This window comes from Cherax quadricarinatus, chromosome 1, assembly GCF_038502225.1.
Source record: "Cherax quadricarinatus isolate ZL_2023a chromosome 1, ASM3850222v1, whole genome shotgun sequence".
NCBI classification, from domain to species: Eukaryota; Metazoa; Arthropoda; class Malacostraca; order Decapoda; family Parastacidae; genus Cherax; species Cherax quadricarinatus.
Window position 1 is genome coordinate 94,098,532 of NC_091292.1, and position 24,604 is coordinate 94,123,135.

The 24,604-nt window shown below is 39.2% G+C and overlaps 1 protein-coding gene across 6 annotated transcripts in view; it reads left to right on the forward strand.

Annotated features, from left to right (window-relative positions):
* lilli (AF4/FMR2 family member lilliputian) overlaps positions 1-24,604 on the forward strand; it is a 470,466-nt gene that overhangs the window by 359,928 nt on the left and 85,934 nt on the right. For all 6 annotated transcript variants that reach the window (XM_070084351.1, XM_070084359.1, XM_070084377.1 and 3 more), the window contains 2 exons: positions 12,418-12,592; positions 17,634-17,791. In XM_070084351.1, the coding sequence (XP_069940452.1) occupies positions 12,418-12,592; positions 17,634-17,791 (333 nt within the window). The remainder of the gene's footprint in view (positions 1-12,417; positions 12,593-17,633; positions 17,792-24,604) is intronic.

Below are 24,604 nucleotides of genomic sequence, written 5' to 3' on the forward strand. Positions count from 1 at the left end.
AGCTAACTTTTTCTCTTTTATCACACCCTTTACTTCATCATTCCACCAATCACTCCTCTTTCCTCCTGCCCCCACCCTCCTATAACCTCAAACTTCTGCCCCACATTCTAATACTGCATTTTTAACGTGGCTCACGAAATCATAATGACACGATTGCAAACAAACCATACCACGGGCAGGATTGAACCCACGGTCAGAGAGTCTCAAAACTCCAGACCGTCGCGTTAGCCACTGGACCTGTGGCTAACACGACGGTCTGTAGTTTTGAGACTCTCTGACCGCGGGTTCAATCCCGCCCGTGGTATGGACTACATTTTTAAAACTCATCCAACCCTATTCAACCCCCCCACTACTCATCTTTGCACTAGCCCACCTTTCTGCCAATAGTCGCTTATATCTCACCTGAACTTCCTCCTCCCTTAGTTTATACACTTTCACTTCCCTCGTACTTGTTGCCACCTTCCTCTTGTCCCATCTACCTCTTATCTAACTGTAACTACAACTAAATAATGATCTGATATATCAGTTGCCCCTCTATAAACATGTACATCCTGGAGCCTACCCATTAATCTTTTATCCACCAATACATAATCTAACAAACTACTTTCATTACATGCTACATCATACCTTGTATATTTATTTATCCTCTTTTTCATAAAATATGTATTACTTATTACCAAATCTTTCCTACATAATCTAACTTGAACCTCACTATCCTCGTAAAAACTCTTCACTGCTTTCAGTAACCTACCTCCTACACCATACACTGCAACATCTGCCACATTGCCCCCCTATCCACCCTGTCATACGCCTTTTCCAAATCCATAAATGCCACAAAAACCTCTTTAGCCTTATCTAAATACTGTTCACTTAAATGTTTCACTGTAAACACCTGGTCCACACACCCCCTACCTTTCCTAAAGCCTCCTTGTTCATCTGCTATCCTATTCTCTGTCTTTGTCTTAATTCTTTCAATAATAACTTTTGTAAGTGTATGGTAGAGTTATTGAAAGAATTATGAGTAAGACGGAGAATAGGATAGCAGATGAACAAGGAGGCTTTAGGAAAGGTAGGGGGTGTGTGGACCAGGTGTTTACAGTGAAACATTTAAGTGAACAGTATTTAGATAAGGCTAAAGAGGTTTTTGTGGCATTTATGGATTTGGAAAAGGCGTATGACAGGGTGGATAGGGGGGCAATGTGGCAGATGTTGCAGTGTATGGTGTAGGAGGTAGGTTACTGAAAGCAGTGAAGAGTTTTTACGAGGATAGTGAGGCTCAAGTTAGAGTATGTAGGAAAGAGGGAGATTATTTCCCAGTAAAAGTAGGCCTTAGACAAGCATGTGTGATGTCACCGTGGTTGTTTAATATATTTATAGATGGGGTTGTAAGAGAAGTAAATGCGAGGGTCTTGGCAAGAGGCGTGGAGTTAAAAGATAAAGAATCACACATAAAGTGGGAGTTGTCACAGTTGCTCTTTGCTGATGACACTGTGCTCTTGGGAGATTCTGAAGAGAAGTTGCAGAGGTTGGTGGATGAATTTGGTAGGGTATGTAAAAGAAGAAAATTAAAAGTGAATACAGGAAAGAGTAAGGTAATGAGGATAACAAAAAGATTAGGTGATGAAAGATTGGATATCAGATTGGAGGGAGAGAGTATGGAGGAGGTGAATGTATTCAGATATTTGGGAGTGGACGTGTCAGCGGATGGGTCTATGAAAGATGAGGTGAATCATAGAATTGATGAGGGGAAAAGGGTGAGCGGTGCACTTAGGAGTCTGTGGAGACAAAGAACTTTGACCTTGGAGGCAAAGAGGGGAATGTATGAGAGTATAGTTTTACCAACACTCTTATATGGGTGTGAAGCATGGGTGATGAATGTTGCAGCGAGGAGAAGGCTGGAGGCAGTGGAGATGTCATGTCTGAGGGCAATGTGTGGTGTGAATATAATGCAGAGAATTCGTAGTTTGGAAGTTAGGAGGAGGTGCGGGATTACCAAAATTGTTATCCAGAGGGCTGAGGAAGGGTTGTTGAGGTGGTTCGGACATGTAGAGAGAATGGAGCGATACAGAATGACTTCAAGAGTGTATCAGTCAGTAGTGGAAGGAAGGCGGGGTAGGGGTCGGCCTAGGAAAGGTTGGAGGGAGGGGGTAAAGGAGGTTTTGTGTGCGAGGGGCTTGGACTTCCAGCGGGCATGTGTGAGCGTGTTTAATAGGAGTGAATGGAGACAAATGGTTTTTAATACTTGACGTGCTGTTGAAGTGTGAGCAAAGTAGCATTTATGAAGGGATTCAGGGAAACCAGCAGGCTGGACTTGAGTTCTGGAGATGGGAAGTACAGTGCCTGCACTCTGAAGGAGGGGTGTTAATGTTGCAGTTTAAAAACTGTAGTGTAAAGCACCCTTCTGGCAAGACAGTGATGGAGTGAATGATGGTGAAAGTTTTTCTTTTTCGGGCCACCCTGCCTTGGTGGGAATCGGCCTGTGTGTTAATGATAAAAAAAAAAATACCAAATCTCTTTCTACACATAGCTCAATTAAAGGCTCCCCATTTACATTTACCCCTGGCACCCCAAATTTACCTACTACTTCCTCCACAACATATTTACCCACTTTAGCATTGAAATCCCCAACCACAAGTACTCTCACACTTGGTTCAAAACTCCCCACGCATTCACTCAACATTTCCCAAAATCTCTCTCTCTCTTCTACACTTCTCTCTTCTCCAGGTGCATATACACTTATTATAACCCACTTTTCACATCCAACCTTTATTTTACTCCACGTAATCCTTGAATTAATACATTTATAGTCCATCTTTTCCTGCCATATCTTATCCTTTAACATTATTGCTACTCCTTCTTTAGTTCTAACTCTATTTGAAACCCCTGACCTAATCCCATTTATTCCTCTCCACTGAAACTCTCCCACTTCCTTCAGCTTTGTTTCACTTAAAGCCAGGACATCCAGCTTCTTCTCATTCATAACATCCACAATCATCTCTTTCTTATCATTTGCACAACATCCACACACATTCAGACTTCCCACTTTGACAATTTTCTTCTTCTTATTCTTTTTAGTAATCTTTACAGGAAAAGGGGTTACTAGCCCATTGTTCCCGGCATTTTAGTTGACTTTTACAACACGCATGTCTTACGGAGGAAAGATTCTTATTCCACTTCCCCATGGATATAAAAGGAAAAGTAATAAGACCAAGAAAAAGAAAACTCAGATGAGTGTGTATAAATAAACGTGTACATGTATGTGTAGTGTGACCTAAGTATAAGTAGAAGTAGCAAGGCATACCTGTAATCTTGCATATTTATGAGACAGACAAAAGACACCAGCAATCCTACCATCATGTAAAACAATTACAGGCTTTTGTTTTACATTCACTTGGCAGGACGGTAGTACCACCCTGGGTGGTTGCTGTCTACCAACCTATTTTCATTAATTCTTATGGGAAATATTAATTCGGTTATTGGCCATTTCGGTTATCAGCCGACCTTCAGGAATGGAATGCGGCCGATAACCGGGGGTCCACTGTACGTATAAAGATACACAACGTATCGCTCCAAACTGCCAATATCCCAAACCCCTCCTTTAAAGTGCAGGCATTGTACTTCCCATTTTCAGTACTCAAGTCTGGCTCGATAAAAATACAACTGGTTTCCCTGAATCCCTTCACTAAATATTACCCTGCTCACACTCCAACAGCTTGTCGGGTCCCAAAAACCTTTCGTCTCCAATCACTCCTATCTAACATGCTCATGCACGCTTGCTGGAAGTCCAAGCCCCTCGCCCACAAAACCTCCTTTATCCTCTCCCTCCAAGCTTGTCGAGGACGACCCTTACCCCGCCTTCCTTCCCCTACAGATTTATATGCTCTCCATGTCATTTTACTTAGATTCATTCTCTCTAAATGACCAAAGTACCTCAACAACCCCTCTTCAGCCCTCTGACTAATACTTTTATTAACTCCACACCTCCTTATTCCACACTCCGAATTTTCTGCATAATATTTACACCACACATTGCCCTTAGACAGGACATCTCCATTGCCTCCAACCACCTTCTTGCTGCAGCATTTACAACCCAAGCTTCCCGCCTCCTTGCTGCAGCATTTACAACCCAAGCTTCCTGCCTCCTTGCTGCAGCATTTACAACCCAAGCTTCACACCCATATATGCGAGTTGGTACCACTTTACTTTCATACATTCCCTTCTTTGCCTCCATAGATAACATTTTTTGTCTCCACATATACCTCAATGCACCACTCACCTTTTTTCCTTCATCAATTCTGTGGTTAACCTCATCCTTTCTAAACCCATCCGCTGACACGTCAACTTCCAAATATCTGAAGGTATTCACTTCTTTGATACTCCCTCTCTCCAATGTAATATCCAATTCTTCTTTAAATCCTTTGATGCCCTCATCACCTTACTCTTATCTATGTTCACTTTCAACTTTCTACCTTTACACACCCTCCCAAACTCATCCACTAAGCTTTGCAACTTTTCTTTAGAATCACCCATAAGCACAGTATCATCAGCAAAAAGTAACTGTGTCGACTCCCATTTTGTATTTGATTTCCCATAATTTAATCCTACCCCTCTCCCCAACACCCTAGCATTTACTTTTACAACCCCATCTATAAATATATTAAACAACCATGGTGACATTACACATCCCTGTCTAAGACCTATTTTTCCCGGGAAGTAATCTCCCTCTCTTCTACACACCCTAACCTGAGCCTCACTATCCTCATAAAAACTCTTTGCAGCATTTAGTAACTTACTACCTATTCCATATACACCTACCATCCGACTTACGACCGCGTTCGGTTCCGAGAAACCGGTCGTATGTTGAAATGGTCGTAAGTCGAACTTTACTACTGAATATCAACAAAACATTTTTGTAATGACTTTATTTTATTGTTTTATTTTGGTATTTCATGTTTTACTTTACTTTTTATGTTGTTAGTACTGTATTTTATACTGTAAGGTTTAGGATAAACACTGTGTACAACACAAATAGTTGTTTATTTCCCAGAAATTTGGCATAAAAAATTTGGTCGTAAGTCGAGTGGTCGTAAGTCGAGCAGGTCGTAAGTTGGATGGTATGTGTACTTACAACATCTGCCACATTGCTCCCCTATCCACTCTTATCATATGCCTTTTCTAAATCCATAAATGCAATGAAAACTTCCCTACTTTTATCTAAATACTGTTCACATATATGCTTCCATATGAACACTTGATCTACACATCCCCTACCAACTCTAAAGCCTCCTTGCTTATCCGCTATCCTACTCTCTGTCTTACCTCTAATTCTTTCAGTAATAACCCTACCGTACACTTCTCCTGGTATACTCGGTAAACTTCTTCTTTCTTTCAACCCACCAGCCGTATCCCACCGAGGCGGGGTGGCCCAAAAGGAAAAAACAAAAGTTTCTCCTTTTACATTTAGTAATATATACAGGAGAAGGGGTTACTAGCCTCTTGCTCCTGACATTTTAGTCGCCTCTTACAACACGCATGGCTTACGGAGGAAGAATTCTGTTCCACTTCCCCATGGAGGTAAGAGGAAATAAACAAGAACAAGAACTAGAAAGAAAATAGAAGAAAACCCAGAGAGGTGTGTGTTTGGGATATTGGCAGTTTGGAGGGATATGTTGTGTATCTTTATACGTATATGCTTCTAAACTGTTGTATTCTGAGCACCTCTGCAAAAGCAGTGATAATGTGTGAGTGTGGTGAAAGTGTTGAATGATGATGAAAGTATTTTCTTTTTGGGGATTTTCTTTCTTTTTTGGGTCACCCTGCCTCGGTGGGAGACGACCGACTTGTTGAAAAAAAAAAAAATGTATATATATGCTTGTACATGTATGTGTATTGTGACCTAAGTGTAAGTAGAAGTAGCAAGAAGTACCTGAAATCTTGCATGTGTATGAGACAGAAAAGAAAGACACCATCAATCCTACCATCGTGTAAAACAATTACAGGCTTCCGTTTTACACTCACTTGGGCGGTTGCTGTCTACCAACCTACTGCTACTACTCGGTAAACTTATTCCCCTATAATTTTTACAAACTCTTTTGTCCCCCTTCCCTTTATGTAAAGGAACTATACACGCTCTCTGCCAATGCCTAGGTATGTATCTTCCCCTCTTCCATGCATTTATTAAACAAAAATGCCAGCCACTCCAACACTATATATACCCCTGCTTTTAACATTTCTGTCATGATCCCGTCAATTCCAATTACTTTACCCCCTTTCATTCTGTGTAATTCCTCACACACCTTCCCCACACTCACATCCTGCTCTTCTTCACTCCTGAAAGATAGTATACCTCCCTGACCAGTACATGAAATTACCGCCTCTCTTTTTTCGTCGACATTTAAAAGTTCCTCAAAATATTCCTGCCATCTACCCAATACCTCCAGCTCCCCATCTACTAACTCCTCTACTCTGTTTTTAACTGACAAATCCATTTGTTCTAAAGGCTTTCTTAACTTGTTTATCTCCAAAAATTTTTCTTATTTTCATCAAAATTTCTTGACAGTGCCTCTCCTACTCTATCATCTGCTCCCCTTTTACACTCTTTCACCACTCTCTTCACCTTTCTTTTACTCTCCATATACTCTGCTTTTCTTATAACACTTCTGCTTTGTAAAAGCCTCTTATAAACTTCCTTTGTCTCTCTTATCATACCCTTTACTTCATTCCACCAATCATTCCTCTTTCCTCCTGCACCCACCTTCCTATAGCCACAAACTTCTGCCCCCACATTCTAATACTGCATTTTTAAAACCATTCCAACCCTCTTCAACCCCTTCCCCCTCACCACTACTCATACTTGCACTAGCCCATCTTTCTGCCAATAGTTGCTTATATCTCACCCGAACTTCTTCCTCCCTTAGTTTATACACTTTCACCTCTCTCTTACTTGTTGTTGCCATTTTCTTGTTGTCCCATCTACTTCTTACTCTAACTGTAGCTACAACTAAATAATGATCCAATATATCAGTTGCCCCTCTTTAAACATGTACATCCTGAAGCCTTCCCGTCAACCTTTTATCCACCAATGTATAATCTAACAAACTACTTTCATTACTTGCTATGTCATACCTTGTATATTTATTTATCCTCTTTTTCATAAAATATGCATTACTTATTACCAAACCTCTTTCTACACATAGCTCAATTAAAGGTTTCCCATTTTCATTTACCCCTGGTACCCCAAATTTACCTACTGCTCCCTCCACAACATTTTTACCCACTTTAGCATTGAAATCCCCAACCACCAGTACTCATTCTTGGTTCAAAACTCCCCACACACGCACTCAACAATTCCCAAAACCTCTCTCTCTCCTCTACACTTCTCTCTTCTCCAGGTGCATATATGCTTACTATAACCCACTTTTCACATCCAACCTTTATTTTACTCCACATAATCCTTGAATTAATACATTTATACTCCCTCTTTTCTTGCCATAGCTTATCCTTCAACATTATTGCTACTCTTTCTTTAGATCTAACTCTATTTGAAACCTCTGACCTAATCCCATTTACTTCTCTCCACTGAAACTCTCCCACCCCCTTCAGCTTTGTTTCATTTAAAGCCAGGACATCCAGCTTCTTCTCATTCATAGCATCCACAGTCATCTCTTTCTTATCATTCGCACAACATGCACGCACATTCAGACATCCACTTTGACAATTTTCTTGTTTTTCTTTTTAGTAATTATTACAGGAAAACGGGTTACTAGCCCATTGTTCCCGGCATTTTAGTTGACTTTTACAACATGCATGGCTTACTGAGGTAAGATTATTAAGATGAAATCAAAGAAAACTCAGATGAGTGTGTATAAATAAATGTGTACATGTATGTGTAATGTGCCCTAAGTGTAAGTAGAAGTAGCAAGACGTACGTGTAATCTTGCATATTTATGAGACAGACAAAAGACACCAGCATTCCTACTATCATCTAAAACAATTACAGGCTCTTGTTTTATACTCACTTGGTAGGTTGGTAGTACCTCTCTGGGTGGTTGCTGTCTACCAACCTAATACCTACAAGAAAAAGAACTTTTTTCTTTTTTTTTTTTCTTTTTTTTTTTCTTTCTTTCCCCAACAAACCAGCCATATCCCACCAAGGCAGGGTGGCCCAAAAAGAGAAACGAAAGTTTCTCTTTTTAAATTTAGTAATTTATACTAGAGAAGGGGTTACTAGCCCTTCCCCTGGCATTTTAGTCGCCTCTTACAACACGCATGGCTTACGGAGGAAGAATTCTGTTCCACTTTCCCATGGAGATAAGAGGAAATAAACAAAAACAAGAACTAGAAGGAAAATAGATGAAAACCCAGAGGGGTATGTATATATTTGCTTGTACATGTATGCATAGTGTGACCTAAGTGTAAGTAGAAGTAGCAAGACATACCTGAAATCTTACATGTTTCTTCTTCTTTCAACAAACTGGCTGTATCCCACCAAGGCAGGGTGGCCCAAAAAGAAAAACAAAAGTTTCTCTTTCTAAATTTAGTAATTTATGCAGGAGAAGGGGTTACTAGCCCCTTGCTCTCGGCATTTTAGTCGCCTCTTACAACATGCATGGCTTACAGAGAAAGAATTCTGTTCCACTTCCCCATGGAGATAAGAGGAAATAAACAAAAACAAGAACTAGAAAGAAAATAGCAGAAAACCCAGAGGGATGTGTATATATATATATGCTTGTACATGTATTTGTAATGTGACCTAAGTGTAAGTAGAAGTAGCAAGACGTACCTGAAATCTTGCATGTGTATGAGACAGACAAAAGACACCAGTAATCCTACCATCATGTAAAACAATTACAGGATTTCGTTTTACACTCACTTGGTAGGACAGTAGTACCTCCCTGGGTGGTTGCTGTCTACCAACCTACTACTGTCTTTATTATAAATATTATATGAATTATGGACAAGAGGTCCAACCAACATGTACGTTCCACTGTTTTGGTCACTAGTTTTGGTGAGGTGGATCAGTGCTTCTAAAATTCTGCATCTGGTCCCATCATTCTTGAGGTGTAACGGCTGTCCTCTTCCTCAGTCCATGACACGAGAATGAAGGTTGTGATGGACATGCTTGCATTGCTGATTTTTATTCTTACTGCAAGTATATTTATGTTCCTGATGGTGTGTCTAAAGGTCTCTGCTGGTCTTTCAACTTAGAATTTATCACAACATCATGGTATGCTATATATGCCTGCTGTGCAAATATGTAGTTCTGGGTTCAGGGCTTTTGGTGATCTCTTGATAGTTTTGGTATTAAGGACTGCTGCAACCACATTGACTTTTCAGAGAATTGGGTCATTGGTGATGGTAGTCTACCCTGTGGAGAGTACCAATCATCTACCAATGTTGGAATCTTCTTTGGGTGTGCTGTGAATGAGGATGGCTTTCTGTTTGCAGGAGTGGATAATGTGCATTGGGGATTTTAAGTTGAATACCACCTCAGTATATTCTTGTTCTTCTAAAAGATATTCATCACTGCAAAATCAGAGTGCTTGGAGCAAGGAATCTGTGATAATTTCTCTCTCGGTTATGAGGTCATGGTGGGAAAAATAGTGTATTAAGTCATTCGTATTGCTCTCCCAATGATTCGATGTGTGATTTGTCTTTCTCTGAACCTGACCTCATGGTGCTTGTCTGTTGTATAAGGCTGTGTATTTGCCCTTTCCTGTATACTTCTTGATAAAGCCCAGCCTTGAGTGAAACATTGTATTAAAAGGATCCTCTGCTGCCAGTGTCTTCATTACTGCTTCTCAGCTCTTTCTGTTGTGTAACAACCAGGCCTTAAAATTTTCATTGCATAGATTGGGAGTAAGTTAATACATTGGTAGATAAATTGCAACCTCTTCCAAGTTTTGAATATTTTTTTTTGGTCATAAAAGTGCCATGTGTGCACAAGTATATTTAGGTTTACACCTATGTGTAGACAAGATGATGATGTCCTTAACCATCTTATGGGATTATTCAGCAGTAATTCTAAAGGGCTGCTAAATGGTTAAACTGTATGCAAAAGATCTCCCAAATAGCAGATTTCCCTGTGTTGTAAAGATTTTTTTTTTTTTTTTTTTTTTTTTTTTTTTTTTTTTTTTTTTTTTTAAAGTAGATGCCCATTGTAGAGAAGGGAATAGAAATTTTGTATAATTATTTATGGCTTGTGTAGTAAGAAAATTTAATAGGAGGAGAATAAGTACCTGTAAGTACATGGAACACAGAAATGTATTGTTCTAAAAACATAAGATGGGAGTAATTTGACTTGAGCAGACAGAAGAGAGCGAGTGGTGTCAGTTGTAATGCTGGTATTTACAAGATAACCAGGTCAGTCCATTAAAAAAATAAAAATAGGGGTTGTAAAAGAAGTAAATGCTAGGGTGTTGGGGAGAGGGGTGGGATTAAATTATGGGGAATCTAATACAAAATGGGAATTGACACAGTTACTTTTTGCTGATGATACTGTGCTTATGGGAGATTCTAAAGAAAAGTTGCGAAGGTTAGTGGACGAGTTTGGGAGTGTGTGTAAAGATAGAAAGTTGAAAGTGAACATAGAAAAGAGTAAGGTGATGAGGGTATCAAATAATTTAGATAAAGAAAAATTGGATATCAAATTGGAGAGAAGGAGTATGGAAGAAGTGAATGTTTTCAGATATTTGGGAGTTGACGTGTCAGCGGATGGATGTAAGAAGGATGAAGTTAACCATAGAATTGATGAAGGAAAAAAGGTGAGTGGTGCATTGAGGTATATTTGGAGACAAAAAACATTATCTATAGAGGCAAAGAAGGGAATGTATGAAAGTATTGTGGTACCAACACTTTTATATGGGTGTGAAGCTTGGGTTGTAAATGCTGCAGTGAGGAGGCAGTTGGAGATGGTGGAGATGTCCTGTCTAAGGGCAGTGTGTGGTGTAAATATTATGCAGAGAATTCGGAGTGTGGAAATTAGGAGAAGGTGTATAGTTAATAAAAGTATTAGTCAGAGGGCTGAAGAGGGGTTGTTGAGGTGGTTTGGTCATTTAGAGAGAATGGATCAAAATAGAATGACATGGAGAGCTTATAAATCTGTAGGGGAAGGAAGGCAGGGTAGGGGTCGTCCTCGAAAAGGTTGGAGGGAGGGGGTAAAGTAGGTTTTGTGGACGAGGGGCGTGGACTTTCAGCAAGCATGCGTGAGCGTGTTAGATAGGAGTGAATGGAGACGAATGGTATATGGGACCTGACGAACTGTTGGAGTGTGAGCAGGGTAATATTTAGTGAAGGGATTCAGGGAAACCTGTTTTTATATAGCTTGACTTGAGTACTGGAAATGGGAAGTACAATGCCTGCACTTTAAAGGAGGGGTTTGGGATATTGACAGTTTGGAGGGATATGTTGTGTATCTTTATATGTATATGCTTCTCAACTTTTGTGTTCTAGGCACCTCTGCAAAAATAGTGATTATATATGAGTGAGGTGAAAGTGTTGAATGATGAAAGTATTTACTTTTTGGGGATTTTCTTTCTTCTTGGGTCACCCTGCTTCGGTGGGAGATGGCCAACTTGTTAAAAAGAAAAACAAAATCTAGGGTTATATTGGAGAATAGGAAAGGGAAGAACAAGAATGTGCTAAAAGGCAGACTTGAGAGAGTACTGTTTTATGGTTCTTAAGGGTTCCCATAGAGGATTCAATAGTGGTCCTATAAGAAGAGTGTATTTCCATCCTTATAGACAAGATTGAATAGTCCTTGCAAGAAAGTATTTAGCAGGTCTATTATGGTCCTTGTAAAGGGGTATGTAGTGGGCCTTATGGTATATAATGATCTTTATCAAGTAGTGTACAGTTGCCTTTTCTTCTTATTGATACTTAGGTGTTCCCTTAAGAGAAGTACACTGTGTTTTTAGGAAAATTAGTAAGTATAGTAATCCTAGGAATGGTTGGAGGGAGAGGGGTAAAGGATGTTTTGAGTGCTAGGCTTGCACAACTGTCAGGCTTGTGTGAACACGTTAAATCTGAATGAATAGAGACGAGTAATTTTTATGGCTTGGTGTATTGTTGGAATGTGAGCAAGGTAACACTTACAAAGGGCCTCATTGGAACCTGTTAGTTGGACTTCAGTCTGGGATGTGGGAAGTGCAATTCCTGCACTCTGGAGGATGGGTGGGGAATGTTGCTGTTTGGAGGGCCATTCAAACTGTGATGACTGCATTTCTGACAGGACAGATGGTGGATAAATGATTGTGAATGTTTTCTTTTTTTTTGGGGGGTGGGGGGAGTGGGGGTCACTCTTCCTTGGTGGGTGATGACCAGTGTGTAAAATAAAATTAGTGCAATATTACATGAAGGAGAATTTAATGATCTATGAATTAAAATAAAGGACTGCAATATTAACTATTTTCTGAGCAGAGAGCCAGATGAAACATCAATGGGTCGGCCAGTCAGTGTAAGACAACGTAATGTTTCTGCCAGTCCTATGTCATCTATTTCTTCTGATACCTCAAGTTCTAGACAACATCGAAAGAGGAGGAAAGACAGACAAATAGAGAAGTCTCCAGCTTCTCATGAAAGAAAAAGGTCAAAAGTAAGTTGAAATGGTTTAGTAAATGACTTGTAACTGTTATACTTTATATATGTTCTTGCCATATCTCCTGAATCACCTCATGTGTAATTTTATTACTTATACTGTACTATATAAAAGCTGCCATTTCTAAGACCAATTTGCTGCATGTGTTTGCTTCCCAATATATTCCTTATTTGTGATAATGACCTCATTATAATCCATGAGAAAGAGTAGTTTATAGTTCCTCTATACAGTGTGTGTTGTCTTTATTTTCATAAATCATACAATCCATTTTTCTCAGTATATATGTATATTTTTCAAAACATTCATGTTTTGTTGACCTGTCAAGCATTGCTTTGATCTCTATCCATGTACTGTATGCTCATACAAGCATTTGCTGTTACTTGCTCTTGACCACTGCTCCCACTACTTTCATTTTGCTTCATGTATTAGACATGGTAAATAATAAATCATTATCAGAATGAGCCATACTTGTAAATTTTCTTTGTTTAATTTCATGATTTTTAAACTTAATAGTATACAGAAATTTTTTGACAAGCTTATTTAATCTAATACAGAGCACATAAAATTGGCATGTGATAGGGTGTGTAGGGAAGCAGTATGGCAGATGTTGCAATAAAAAACTTTTATGTGATTAGTGAGGCACAGGTTAAGGTGTGTAGGAGAGAGAGAGAGAGATAGATAGATAGATAGATATTATATTCTAGTAAGAGTAGGACTTAGACAGGGGTGTGTGATGTCACTATGGTTGTTTAATTTATTTGTAGACAGGGGTGTAAAAGAAGTGATGGCTAGGCTGTTAGGGAGAGATTTGGGATTGAAAGATAGTGATCTGGTATGGAGTGGAAGTTGTTACAGTTGCTTTTTGCCTATGACACAGTTCTTACGGGAGATTCTTTGAGATGTTGCAAAGGTCAGTAAATGAATTTGGGAGGCAGGCAATGAGAAACTGGATATTAGATTGGAGGGAGGGAGTATGGAGAAAGTAATTTGGGAGTGGTGCATTGAGGCTTCTGTGGAGACAAAGAACTTTATCCATTTAGGCAAAAAAGAGAAATGTTCCAGAGTATTGTTGCGCTGGGTGGGAAGCATGGGTCCTGAATGTTACAGTTAGGAGGAGACTGGAGGCAGAAGAGATGTCATGTGTGAAGGCATTGTGTAGTGTGAATATTATGCAGAGAATTTGAAATTTGGCAATTAGGAAGATGTGTGGAGTTATCAAAAGTATTATTCAAGAGGGTGAAGAACGGTTGCTGAAGTGATTTTAACATTTAGAAAGGATGGAGAAAAATAAGATGTCCAGGAGGGCATATAAATCTGGGGTGAAGGGAAGATAAGGTAGGGGCTGTCCTAGGAAAGGTTGGAGGGAGGGGGGTAAAGGAAGTTTCAGTTCTAGGGGCTTCAACATTCATAGGCTTGTGTGAGCATGTTAGTGAGTGGAGGAAGTGCTTTTTATGATTTGACATGCTGTTGAAGGGTGAGTAAGGTAATATTTATGAAGGGAATAAAAACACACAATACCATGACTGAAACAGTACACAAATAAGCCGCACAGGGAAAACTGCAACTTATGATGATGTATCTGTCCAACTCAGACCATTAGCTAGTCACACAGAGAAATGTGAAGGGAAGAGAGCCAGAATTTATATGAGGGTGTGATTGCTTGGGGACGAGTGGTAAAACGGGAGGAGGGAGTAGTTAGTAGTAGTAGTAATACAAGTGGCAGTAGTAGTTCAACTGTGGTAGAGGTGGAAATATGGAAATAAGGTGGTAGTGAAAGAAGGGGCAGAGAGTGGAGTGTTAGTGAAGAAATAGTAGCAGTAACAGTGGACATAGCCCAAAAGAACAAGAACAAGGACAGAATCCACCTAGGCAGAAGACAGGTAAGGCATTGAAAATATAGAAAAGGTGAAGAGGTAAGGAGAGGAGGACATAAGGATCAGGTCAAGTCACAAGTGTTCTAAGTTTAGAGAATTCGACAAAGTAATGAGAAATGAAGACATCTATAGAGACAAAGCCAGGACAAGATTCATATTAGGAGTATTGTGTATAAAGGATGCTTCAATAAGATGGCATCTGTGAAGGCTAGAAGAAGGGTAGACAGTTTTGGCAAAGGACCAGTTCTTTAGACATCAAACTTTCTTTTCGCCAAACTAATGCCTTTTGTAGAAATCTAGCTCGTACCCCTCCCCCTGCTGTTGATGCTTCTGGAATTTGCCGCATTTACTTCTGTTCTGTCCAATACTTTGGAGAAACTGGCTGCTCTCTTTCTGACAGATTTAAGAATACAAAAGAAGTGTTATCCTTGCTGACACTAACAATACTCTTTTAGAACAGTCATGTTAGAGATCACAGTCATCCTGTTAACTGGTCGTAGCCTTCACAGACGGTCTCGTTGAAGCATCCCATGTTCACAACATTCCTTAAATGAATCATTGTCTTGGCTTTGTTAATGTATATGCTAATTCCAGTCTTCAAACTGACCCAGCTACCAGTTATTTTGGTAGTCAGTCTTCCATACCATCTATTGATCACAAGAAACTGCCCTTTCAACCTTCAGAACTACCCTATTATGCATATGCCCAGAAGTCTGTAATCTGGCCAATTTTACGCTGTTTTCAACAAATTCCAGTTTAGAAACACAGCTTACAAAAAACACTAGGCATTCCAGCCACCAAAACAATCTTCTTTTTGTTCATTAATCATGTCTCCAGGCCTTTCTTCTATAATACATAGCCTCCATTTTGAATCCATTATTACACACAAAAATTCAGTGTTTTTTCATTATTTCTTGGCTAATAAACCAAATCCATGAATCTTTGGTCATGGTTTAGGCCATCCCAATAATTGAAGCAGACAAGTAAAAAGCCATAAAACAGACCAGGGAGCTTACCCTTCCTCAGGAAAACTGGAAAAATAGACCTTTTCTGCCACTTTGAAGGCTATTTCAAACCACTTCTGGTATGAAACTAATCCGAATCTCCATTGCACTAGTGTGTCTTTACATCTGTTGGTGACTCCAATAAAATTAAAACTGCCCTAGACAACACTGCAAATTCAGTATTTTAACCCAACCACAAAGTCAGAGGTTAGCTGTTTCTATCAAGTCTGGGTTATTTGTATATTGTTCCTATCATACACTGCATGGGGCAGAATTTTTTTATACTTTGCACAGATGACCCATTCCCTCATGTCTAGGCCAAAATTTACTGCTCACAGCAAATTTGAGGGTGTTATGAATTGTGTAGCTCTGTGGCACCAACACTGATCTGCAGACATATATGCATAACTTCCAAACTACGAATTCTCTGCATTATATTCACACCACACATTGCCCTCAGACATGACATCTCCACTGCCTCTTGCAGCGAGGAGAAGGCTGGAGGCAGTGGAGATGTCATGTCTGAGGGCAATGTGTGGTGTGAATATAATGCAGAGAATTCGTAGTTTGGAAGTTAGGAGGAGGTGCGAGATTACCAAAACTGTTGTCCAGAGGGCTGAGGAAGGGTTGTTGAGGTGGTTCGGACATGTAGAGAGAATGGAGCGAAACAGAATGACTTCAAGAGTGTATCAGTCTGTAGTGGAAGGAAGGCGGGGTAGGGGTCAGCCTAGGAAAGGTTGGAGGGAGGGGGTAAAGGAGGTTTTGTGTGCGAGGGGCTTGGACTTCCACCAGGCATGCTTGAGCGTGTTTGATAGGAGTGAATGGAGACAAGTGGTTTTTAATACTTGACGTGCTGTTGGAGTGTGAGCAAAGTAACATTTATGAAGGGATTCAGGGAAACCGGCAGGCCGGACTTGAGTCCTGGAGATGGGAAGCACAGTGCCTGCACTCTGAAGGAGGGGTGTTAATGTTGCAGTTTAAAAACTGTAGTGTAAAGCACCCTTCTGGCAAGACAGTGATGGAGTGAATGATGGTGAAAGTTTTTCTTTTTCGGGCCACCCTGCCTTTGTGGGAATCGGCCAGTGTGATAATAAAATAAATAACAGACAGTGAAAAGGTTAATACGTACATTAAAGTTGAGCAATGGAAGTACACTTTGGGCATACCAAAAAATACACGACTACAATAGTTTGTTAAGTTTAACTTTAAAGTTACAGTAATAATAAGTATTTTTTTTAATACATCATCTGTCTCCCACTGAGGCATTGTTAATTTATAATGATGACTACCAGTTTGGCTCAGTTATATTTTTTGATTCCTTCTGTATGCTGTTCACATGTTAAAATAATAAAAATAAGATAAATGGAAGCTAAGTAACAAAATGAATAGAAGTAGTAATTCATGCTTAATAAACTCATAACTATTAGTTTGTATTGTTACCGAGGTAGGAGGTACAGTTGAGTTATGAAATATACCTTAGGTAAAAATTGTAATAATTGAAATATAATACTCTTGTTACTTATAAATATGTTACAGATTTTTCTTTCATTGCATTCAGATAACTTGCTTGTTATATTATTTGAAATTTTGCTCATTCTAATAACAAGAATATAAGAAAAAAATTTGTCCTCGGCCATCCCCTACCAAGGTAGGGTGACTCAGAAAAGAAAACATTCACTGTCACTCATTCACTCATTGCCAGATTGCAGTCATCGCAGTTCATTTAACACTCTGAGTCGCAACATTCTCACCCCCTCCTCTGTAGTGCACTACCCACCTCCAGGACTTTAATCCAGCTAATCAGTTTATCTGAATTTCTTCATAAATATTACCTTGCTTCCACTCCAAAAGTACATCAGATTCCTAAAGCCACTTGTCTCCATTCACCCCAATCTAACATGTTCAAACACACCTGCCGGGTGTTGAAGCCCTTACCACTTAAAACTTCCTTTGCACTGTCCCCTCTAACCATTCCCAGAATGGTCCCTACCCCCTTCCCTTCCCTTTGCATTCTGAGTTTATACACTCTCTCTTGGTCATGTTGTTTTTTTCCCATTCTCGCTAAATGCCCAGCCCACTTCAAAAACCTGTCCTGCACCCTGTCAAGCCCAGTAATTATGTTATTATTACTAAATTTGTAAAAATCACCTTAAATTTCAGAGCAATAGTGAGCGTCAGCCTCTGGAGTACATGAGTTTAACTACTGGCGGCAGTAACTCATGTGATGGTTGCGACTTGCGTAGAAGTAGAAGGGATGGGAGTGTGGACAGTGAGAAGTGTACTTCCTCTCGAAAGAGAACACATGAACGGGATAGCAGGTACTTTTATAATACCTGTAATATTAAACTAGTTATGAAGCCTTGTTAGCATATTTCGGTATGTTTCTGTGATAAGCACAGAAAAAAATTCTTTGCAATCTTTAAAATCATGAATCACATTCAGCATTTACATTATTACTAATGATATCTATTATCCTGAAATGATTTCATTTAGAGCTTTGCCTCCATATTAACTGTAAAAATGTGACAATTTGACCATATTTTAAAAGTCAGACAGTTTGCTTACAATGTGTGGGCAAACTTTTGAATTCTGTTGCAGAAGGGAACTGTTATAGAAAAGTTTTATAAGGCTAAGTGAGAGATGGTATGGAGCTGGCTGGAAAGACTTGTCTGGTGCCAGTGTTGACTTATAATTCAGTATTTCTGCTATTCTTGCAGTAATTATTAGTAAATTTTCGAAAGTAGATTTTTTCTTGGACAGAATGTGATGGCATGCAAGAGTGCAAAGAACTGAAATATTGGAAGAGGCTTAGGAATTGAACTGCACTCTTTGGGATCGCTGTTGTGTAAACATGTTCAGTACTATGCTTTTTGTGTTAACATAGAGGATAGAATGGGATTATTATAAAGAGGCCAAGGATGGTATGAACAGGGATGTAGCCTTTGGGGGAGGAAGAGAGGCAGTTACCTTTTCTCCTTAACCCCCAGTAATTTTGAATTAAAAAATCTGTGTAAATAATAATAGGCAATGTTGACGTAATGAACTTAAGCCTGCTTATGTCACCATTTGGCAGTCATATTGGACCTTTTCTGCTTATGAAATAGTATTATAGACCTCGGCCATATGTTATTGTTGACTGACTGATAGCCTATTTTAGGTGCTAGCCTTTCCTAAGAACTTACTTAAGCTATGAGCCTGATGATATGGTATAACCTTGATTTATGGAAGTAAAACTTTAAAACATGATATAAAGCTAGAAATCAGGTTGTTAAAATTAAATTTCTTTCTTTCTTTCAACACACCGGCTGTGTCCCACCGAGGCGGGGTGGCCCAAAAGGAGAAACGAAAGTTTCTCCTTGTACATTTAGTAATATATACAGGAGAAGGGGTTACTAGCCCCTTGCTCCCGGCATTTTAGTCGCCTCTTACAACACGCATGGCTTACGGAGGAAAAATTCTGTTCCACTTCCCCATGGAGATAAGAGGAAATACACAAGAACAAGAACTAGGAAGATAATAGCAAAAAACCCAGAGGGGTGTGTATATATATATATGCTTGTACACGTATGTGTAGTGTGACCTAAGTGTAAGTAGAAGTAGCAAGACATACCTGTACTCTTGCATATTTATGAGACAGACAAAAGACACCAGCAATCCTACCATCATGTAAAACAATTACAGGCTTTCGTTTTACACTCACTTGGCAGGATGGTAGTACCTCCCTGGGTGGTTGCTGTCTATCAACCTACTACCTTTAAAAATTAAATTTGTAAAAAAGAAATATGATATTAATAGCTGAAGTGATTAAGTAATAAAGGCGTACAGGAAGTTAATGGTCGGAGAGGTACAAAGATTTAGCATGCAAGGTTGTAAAATGAATATAGAAGTACATTACAGTATTGTAGTTTGAACAAATAAAGTAAAAGATGAATGGTAAGATTGCAAAGAGCATTTGGGGTAGTGAGATTACTTGGGCTATAGTTAAAGGAGGGCAACTAATATTTTGGTAAGGGGTTATTGCAGGAACATACAAAGTAAAAGGTTCATTATGGTTAAGAAATTTTAATGTTTTCTTGGTGTGGTGAAGTTCCTGATTTGTGATAAATTTAGATCTTTAGATTTGTATTAATGTTGGTAGAATTACTGACTGTGTAAAGTAAAAGGACACAAATGCAACTAATGTGACATTTTAGTGTGGCAACATTTTGCTCTCCAGGAGTTTTATCAAGCCGTTACAAACAATACATGGACACGGAGGGTATATATAGGCTCAGAGTGAGGTGCAATTCTAATGGTAGTAGTAGTAGTAGTAGTGGTGTTAATATAAGTTGTAATAGTAGTAGTAATACAATATGGTAGAACAATCAACTTGCACATGAGTAAAACGTTATAAAAGCTATTACTTGGGTAACGTAAAAATAGGTTAGACCAATATTTCTGTTGGTGGTTGGATCTGAGAAGGAACACTGAAACAGACATTCTCAGATCCAACCACCAACAGAAATATTTGTCTAACCTATTTTTATGTTACCCAAGTAATAGCTTGTATAACCTTTTATGCTTGTGCAAGTTGATTGTTCTACCATATTGTATTACTAATACTGTTACAACTTATATTACCACCACTACTGCTACTACCACTAGTATTATACCTTAGTCTGAGCCTATATATACCCTCTGTGTCCATGTATTGTTTGTAACGGCTTGATAAAGCTCCTGAAGAGCGAAATGTTGCCACAATAGAATGTCACATTAGTTGCCCTTGTGTCCTTTTACTTTACATCCTTAGATTTCTTGAGATAATGTGTTAAATTAGGTGCATAGAAACTTAGAAGATATTAAAGTTTTTGAAGGTTAGGGAAAAATCAGTGGTAACATTTTAAATTTTATTCAAATGTATGAGAAATTTAAGGAAAAATGAAAACCAATAAGGATTTGTTTAAAGTTTTCTATAAGCTACATGGTTAATGTTAATAAGAAATTTGATGCCAATTAATATACAGTGGAGCCTCAGCTTACGAATTTAATCTGTTCCGTGACCTTGTTCGTATTCTGATTTGTTTGTATGCTGAGTCAATTTTCCTCAAATAACAAAAAAGGCACAATACCGTGACTGGAACGATACACAAATAACCCGCACATAGAAGAGAGGAGCTTATGATGATGTTTCGGCCCGACTTGGACCATTTACGAAGTCACGCACAATTTTCCTCATTTAAATTACGTAATTGAAATACAATTAATCCGTTTCAGCCTCTCAGGAGGCGTGACAAAATAATGCTAATATCAACTCTACGGCTTAGTTATCTATCACAATTCATCTAACGTGACTGTTTCGGTCATATATATACGTCTTACAAGTCACCGTGCTTGACATATATACAGTGGACCCTCAACCAGCGATGGCATCGATTAACGATGAATCCGACTAGTGATACATTTTAATGCAAAAATTTTTGCCTCGACTAGCGCTAAAAAACTCGACCAACACTATTCGTTCCGTCTGAGACGCGTCCACTTCTGGCCAGTGTTTACAAGCCAGCCAGCCACCGCGGTCGCTTTCAAGTATACAATTCAATTCAATTAAAAGTTTATTCTCTATAAGGATTACAATGCTGAGTTTACAGCCTTTTTAGTGATTGCACCTGCAAAATAAGTCACCATGGGCCCCAAGAAAACTTCTAGTGAAAACCCTACTGCAAAAAGGGTGAGAATTACTATGGATATGAAGAAAGAGATCATTGCTAAGTACGAAAGTGGAGTGCGTGTCTCCGAGCTGGCCAGGTTGTACACAAAACCCCAATCAACCATCGCTGCTATTGTGGCCAAGAAAACTGCAATCAAGGAAGCTGTTCTTGCCAAAGGTGCAACTATGTTTTCGAAACTGAGATCGCAAGTGATAGAAGATGTTGAGAGACTGTTATTGGTGTGGATAAACGAAAAACAGATAGCAGGAGATAGCATCTCTCAAGCGATCATATGTGAAAAGGCTAGGAAGTTGCATGAGGATTTAATTAGAAAAATGCCAGCAACTAGTGGTGATGTGAGTGAATTTAAGGCCAGCAAAGGTTGGTTTGAGAGATTTAAGAATTGTAGTGGCATACATAGTGTGATAAGCCATGGTGAGGCTGCCAGTTTGGACCAAAAAGCAGCTGAAAAATATGTGCAGGAATTCAAGGAGTACATAGACAGTGAAGAATTGAAACCTGAACAAGTGTTTAATTGTGACAGTGACAATGTTGTGAAACACTTTAGGAATGTCATAAAGGAACGGGAGGTACAGGCTTCTATGGACAGATATGTTGTGCGACAGAGGTCCAGTGACTCTCAAGCTGTTTCTAGTGGCATTAAAAGAAGAAGGGAAGTAACTCCGTAAAAGGACTTGCCACCTCAAGTCCTAATGGAAGGGGATTCTCCTTCTAAACACTAACACCATCAACACTCTCCCCTCCTCCCATCCCATCAATCATCACCAGATCTTCAATAAAGGTAAGTGTCATGTAACTGCGCATGTCTTCTTCAGTTTGTGTGTATTAAAATTAATATTTCATGTGGTAAAATTTTTTTTTTCAATACTTTAGGGTGTCTTGCACGGATTAATTTGATTTCCATTATTTCTTATGGGGAAAATTAAATCGACTAACGATAATTTCAATTAACGATGAGCTCTCAGGAACGGATTAATATCGCTGGTCGAGGGTCCACTGTATACTCATAAATTCTAGTGGCTTCAAATCAAGCAGGAGAAAGCTGGTAGGCCCACATGTGAGAGAATGGGTCTGTGTGGTCAGTGTGCACCATATAAAAAAATCCTGCAGGACGCAGTGCATAATGAGAAAAAAAAAACTCCAACTTTTTTTTTTTTTAATTAAAATCTGTGGTCTATTTTTGTATAGTATTTATGGTTGTATTCTCGTTTTCTTGGTCTCATTTGATAGAATGGAACAAATATTATATAAATAGAGGTGATTTTGATTGGTTCTACTATGAAAAGAACCTTGAAATGGAGCTCAAAATAGGGGAAATGTTTGATTTTTGCCGATGTTCAAAAGTAAACAAATGAGGTCATTTTCCAATAAATGTCCAAGTAGCCATTCTAATATGCAGTCATGAATGGGTTGACATTATTTATACAATTATTACAGTATTGCAGTAGTCTGCATAACAGTAAATCTTTTATTTTTTGTTTGAATAAAAATTCAAAATAGAAAGCAAGACTAATATCAGAGGGGCCTGGAGATGTGACTGATGAACAAAGGAAATGTTATTTTAGAGCCAGGAATGTCTGTATTGTTCATTCTGAACCCTATTTTGAAATTGTGATATTTTTTAATTTTCGTGAAATTGGCCAAATTGCAAATTTCTGACCATGTTATTGGGTAGTTGAAATCAGTAAATGGGCAGTTTCCTGTACTCAATCGATAGAACAAATGGAGTTCTAAAGAAATAGCTATGAGTTTGATCAACTGGAAAAATGGAATTAGCTGAAAATAGGGCTCAAAGTGGGCGAAATCGCCGATTCGTCAATATTGCCGAGGTCACTACTTTGCAAGAGCGTAATTCCGTTAGTTTTCCATCAAATTTCATTCTTTTGGTGTCATTACAATCTGGAAAAGATTCTCTATCATTTCAAAAGAAAAAATAATTTTTTTTTTTCAGAAATTTTGCGACACCAGGAGACACCTCAGGATTTGGGGTTGCGACAGTCAAGGGGTTAATAACATAGAAACATGATATATACTCTAGAATAAATAAAATAGGCCATAATATGGCAAGTGATGGTGACGCCGGCAGCGGCAGAAAGCATCCACCGTTTACCCTCCCTTTTTAGTACATCTTCCTAGTCCATAACCCCACACCTAGCTTGTGTTTATCTATGATTAGTGGTGAGGTTGTCACATATGTAACCACAGGTGTGGTCAGCACAGATGTATATTATATAGGTGAAGACATGATCACTGTGGCCACAGTGGTGGTGGTGGCAGCGGCGGCCACAGTGGTGGTGGTAATGGTGGCGGCGGTGGCGGCCAGCTGCCTCACTCTATGCTGCTGTCTTTGTTTCTCTAGCTTTTTTCATAGTTTATAATCGCTTCCTGAGCTTCTTGCTGATTGTACACAAATATTGTCTCTTTGGGTGAGGCATTGTGTAAGAAATTTTTACAATACAGTGGACCCCCGCATAACGCTATTAATCCGTTCCTGAGAGCTCAATGTTATGCGAAATTATCGGTATGCGAATTAATTTTCCCCATAAGAAATAATGGAAATCAAATTAATCCGTGCAAGACACCCAAAAGTATGAAAAAAAAATTTTACCACATGAAATATTAATTTTAATACACACAAACTTAAGAAAACATGCACAGTTACATGACACTTACCTTTATTGAAGATGTGGTGATGATTGATGGGATGGGAGGAGGGGAGACTGGATGGTTTTAGTGTTTAGAAGGGGAATCCCCTTCCATTAGGACTTGAGGTGTCAAGTCCTTTTCCGGGGTTGCTTCCCTTCGTCTTTTAATGCCACTAGGACCAGCTTCAGAGTCACTGGACTTCTGTCGCACAACATATCTGTCCATAGTGGCCTGTACCTCTCGTTCCTTTATGACTTTCCTAAAGTGTTTCACAACAGTGTCAGTGTAATAGTCACCAGCACGGCTTGCAATAGCTGTCTGAGGGTGATTTTCATTCATGAAGGTTTGCACTTCAAGCCACTTTGCACAGATTTCCTTAATCTTTGAAGTAGGCAACTTCTTCAATTTCTGTCTCCCCTCCTCCGAAGCAATTTCCTCATGTGTGGCCTCTTGCTGTTGAAGTTGATCTAGCAGCTCATCAGTGGTTAGTTCTTCATTGTCCTTCTCCACCAACTCTTCCACATCCTCCCCACTAACCTCCAACCCCAAGGACTTCCCCAATGCCACAATTGATTCCTCAACTGGCATAGGATTCTCAGGGTTAGCCTCAAATCCTTCGGAATCCCTTTGGTCTACACATTCTGGCCACAGTTTCTTCCAAGCAGAGTTCAAGGTCCTCTTAGTCACTCCCTCCCAAGCCTTACCTATAAGGTTTACGCAATTGAGGATATTAAAGTGCTCTCTCCAAAACACTCTTAGAGTCAATTGAGTTTCTGA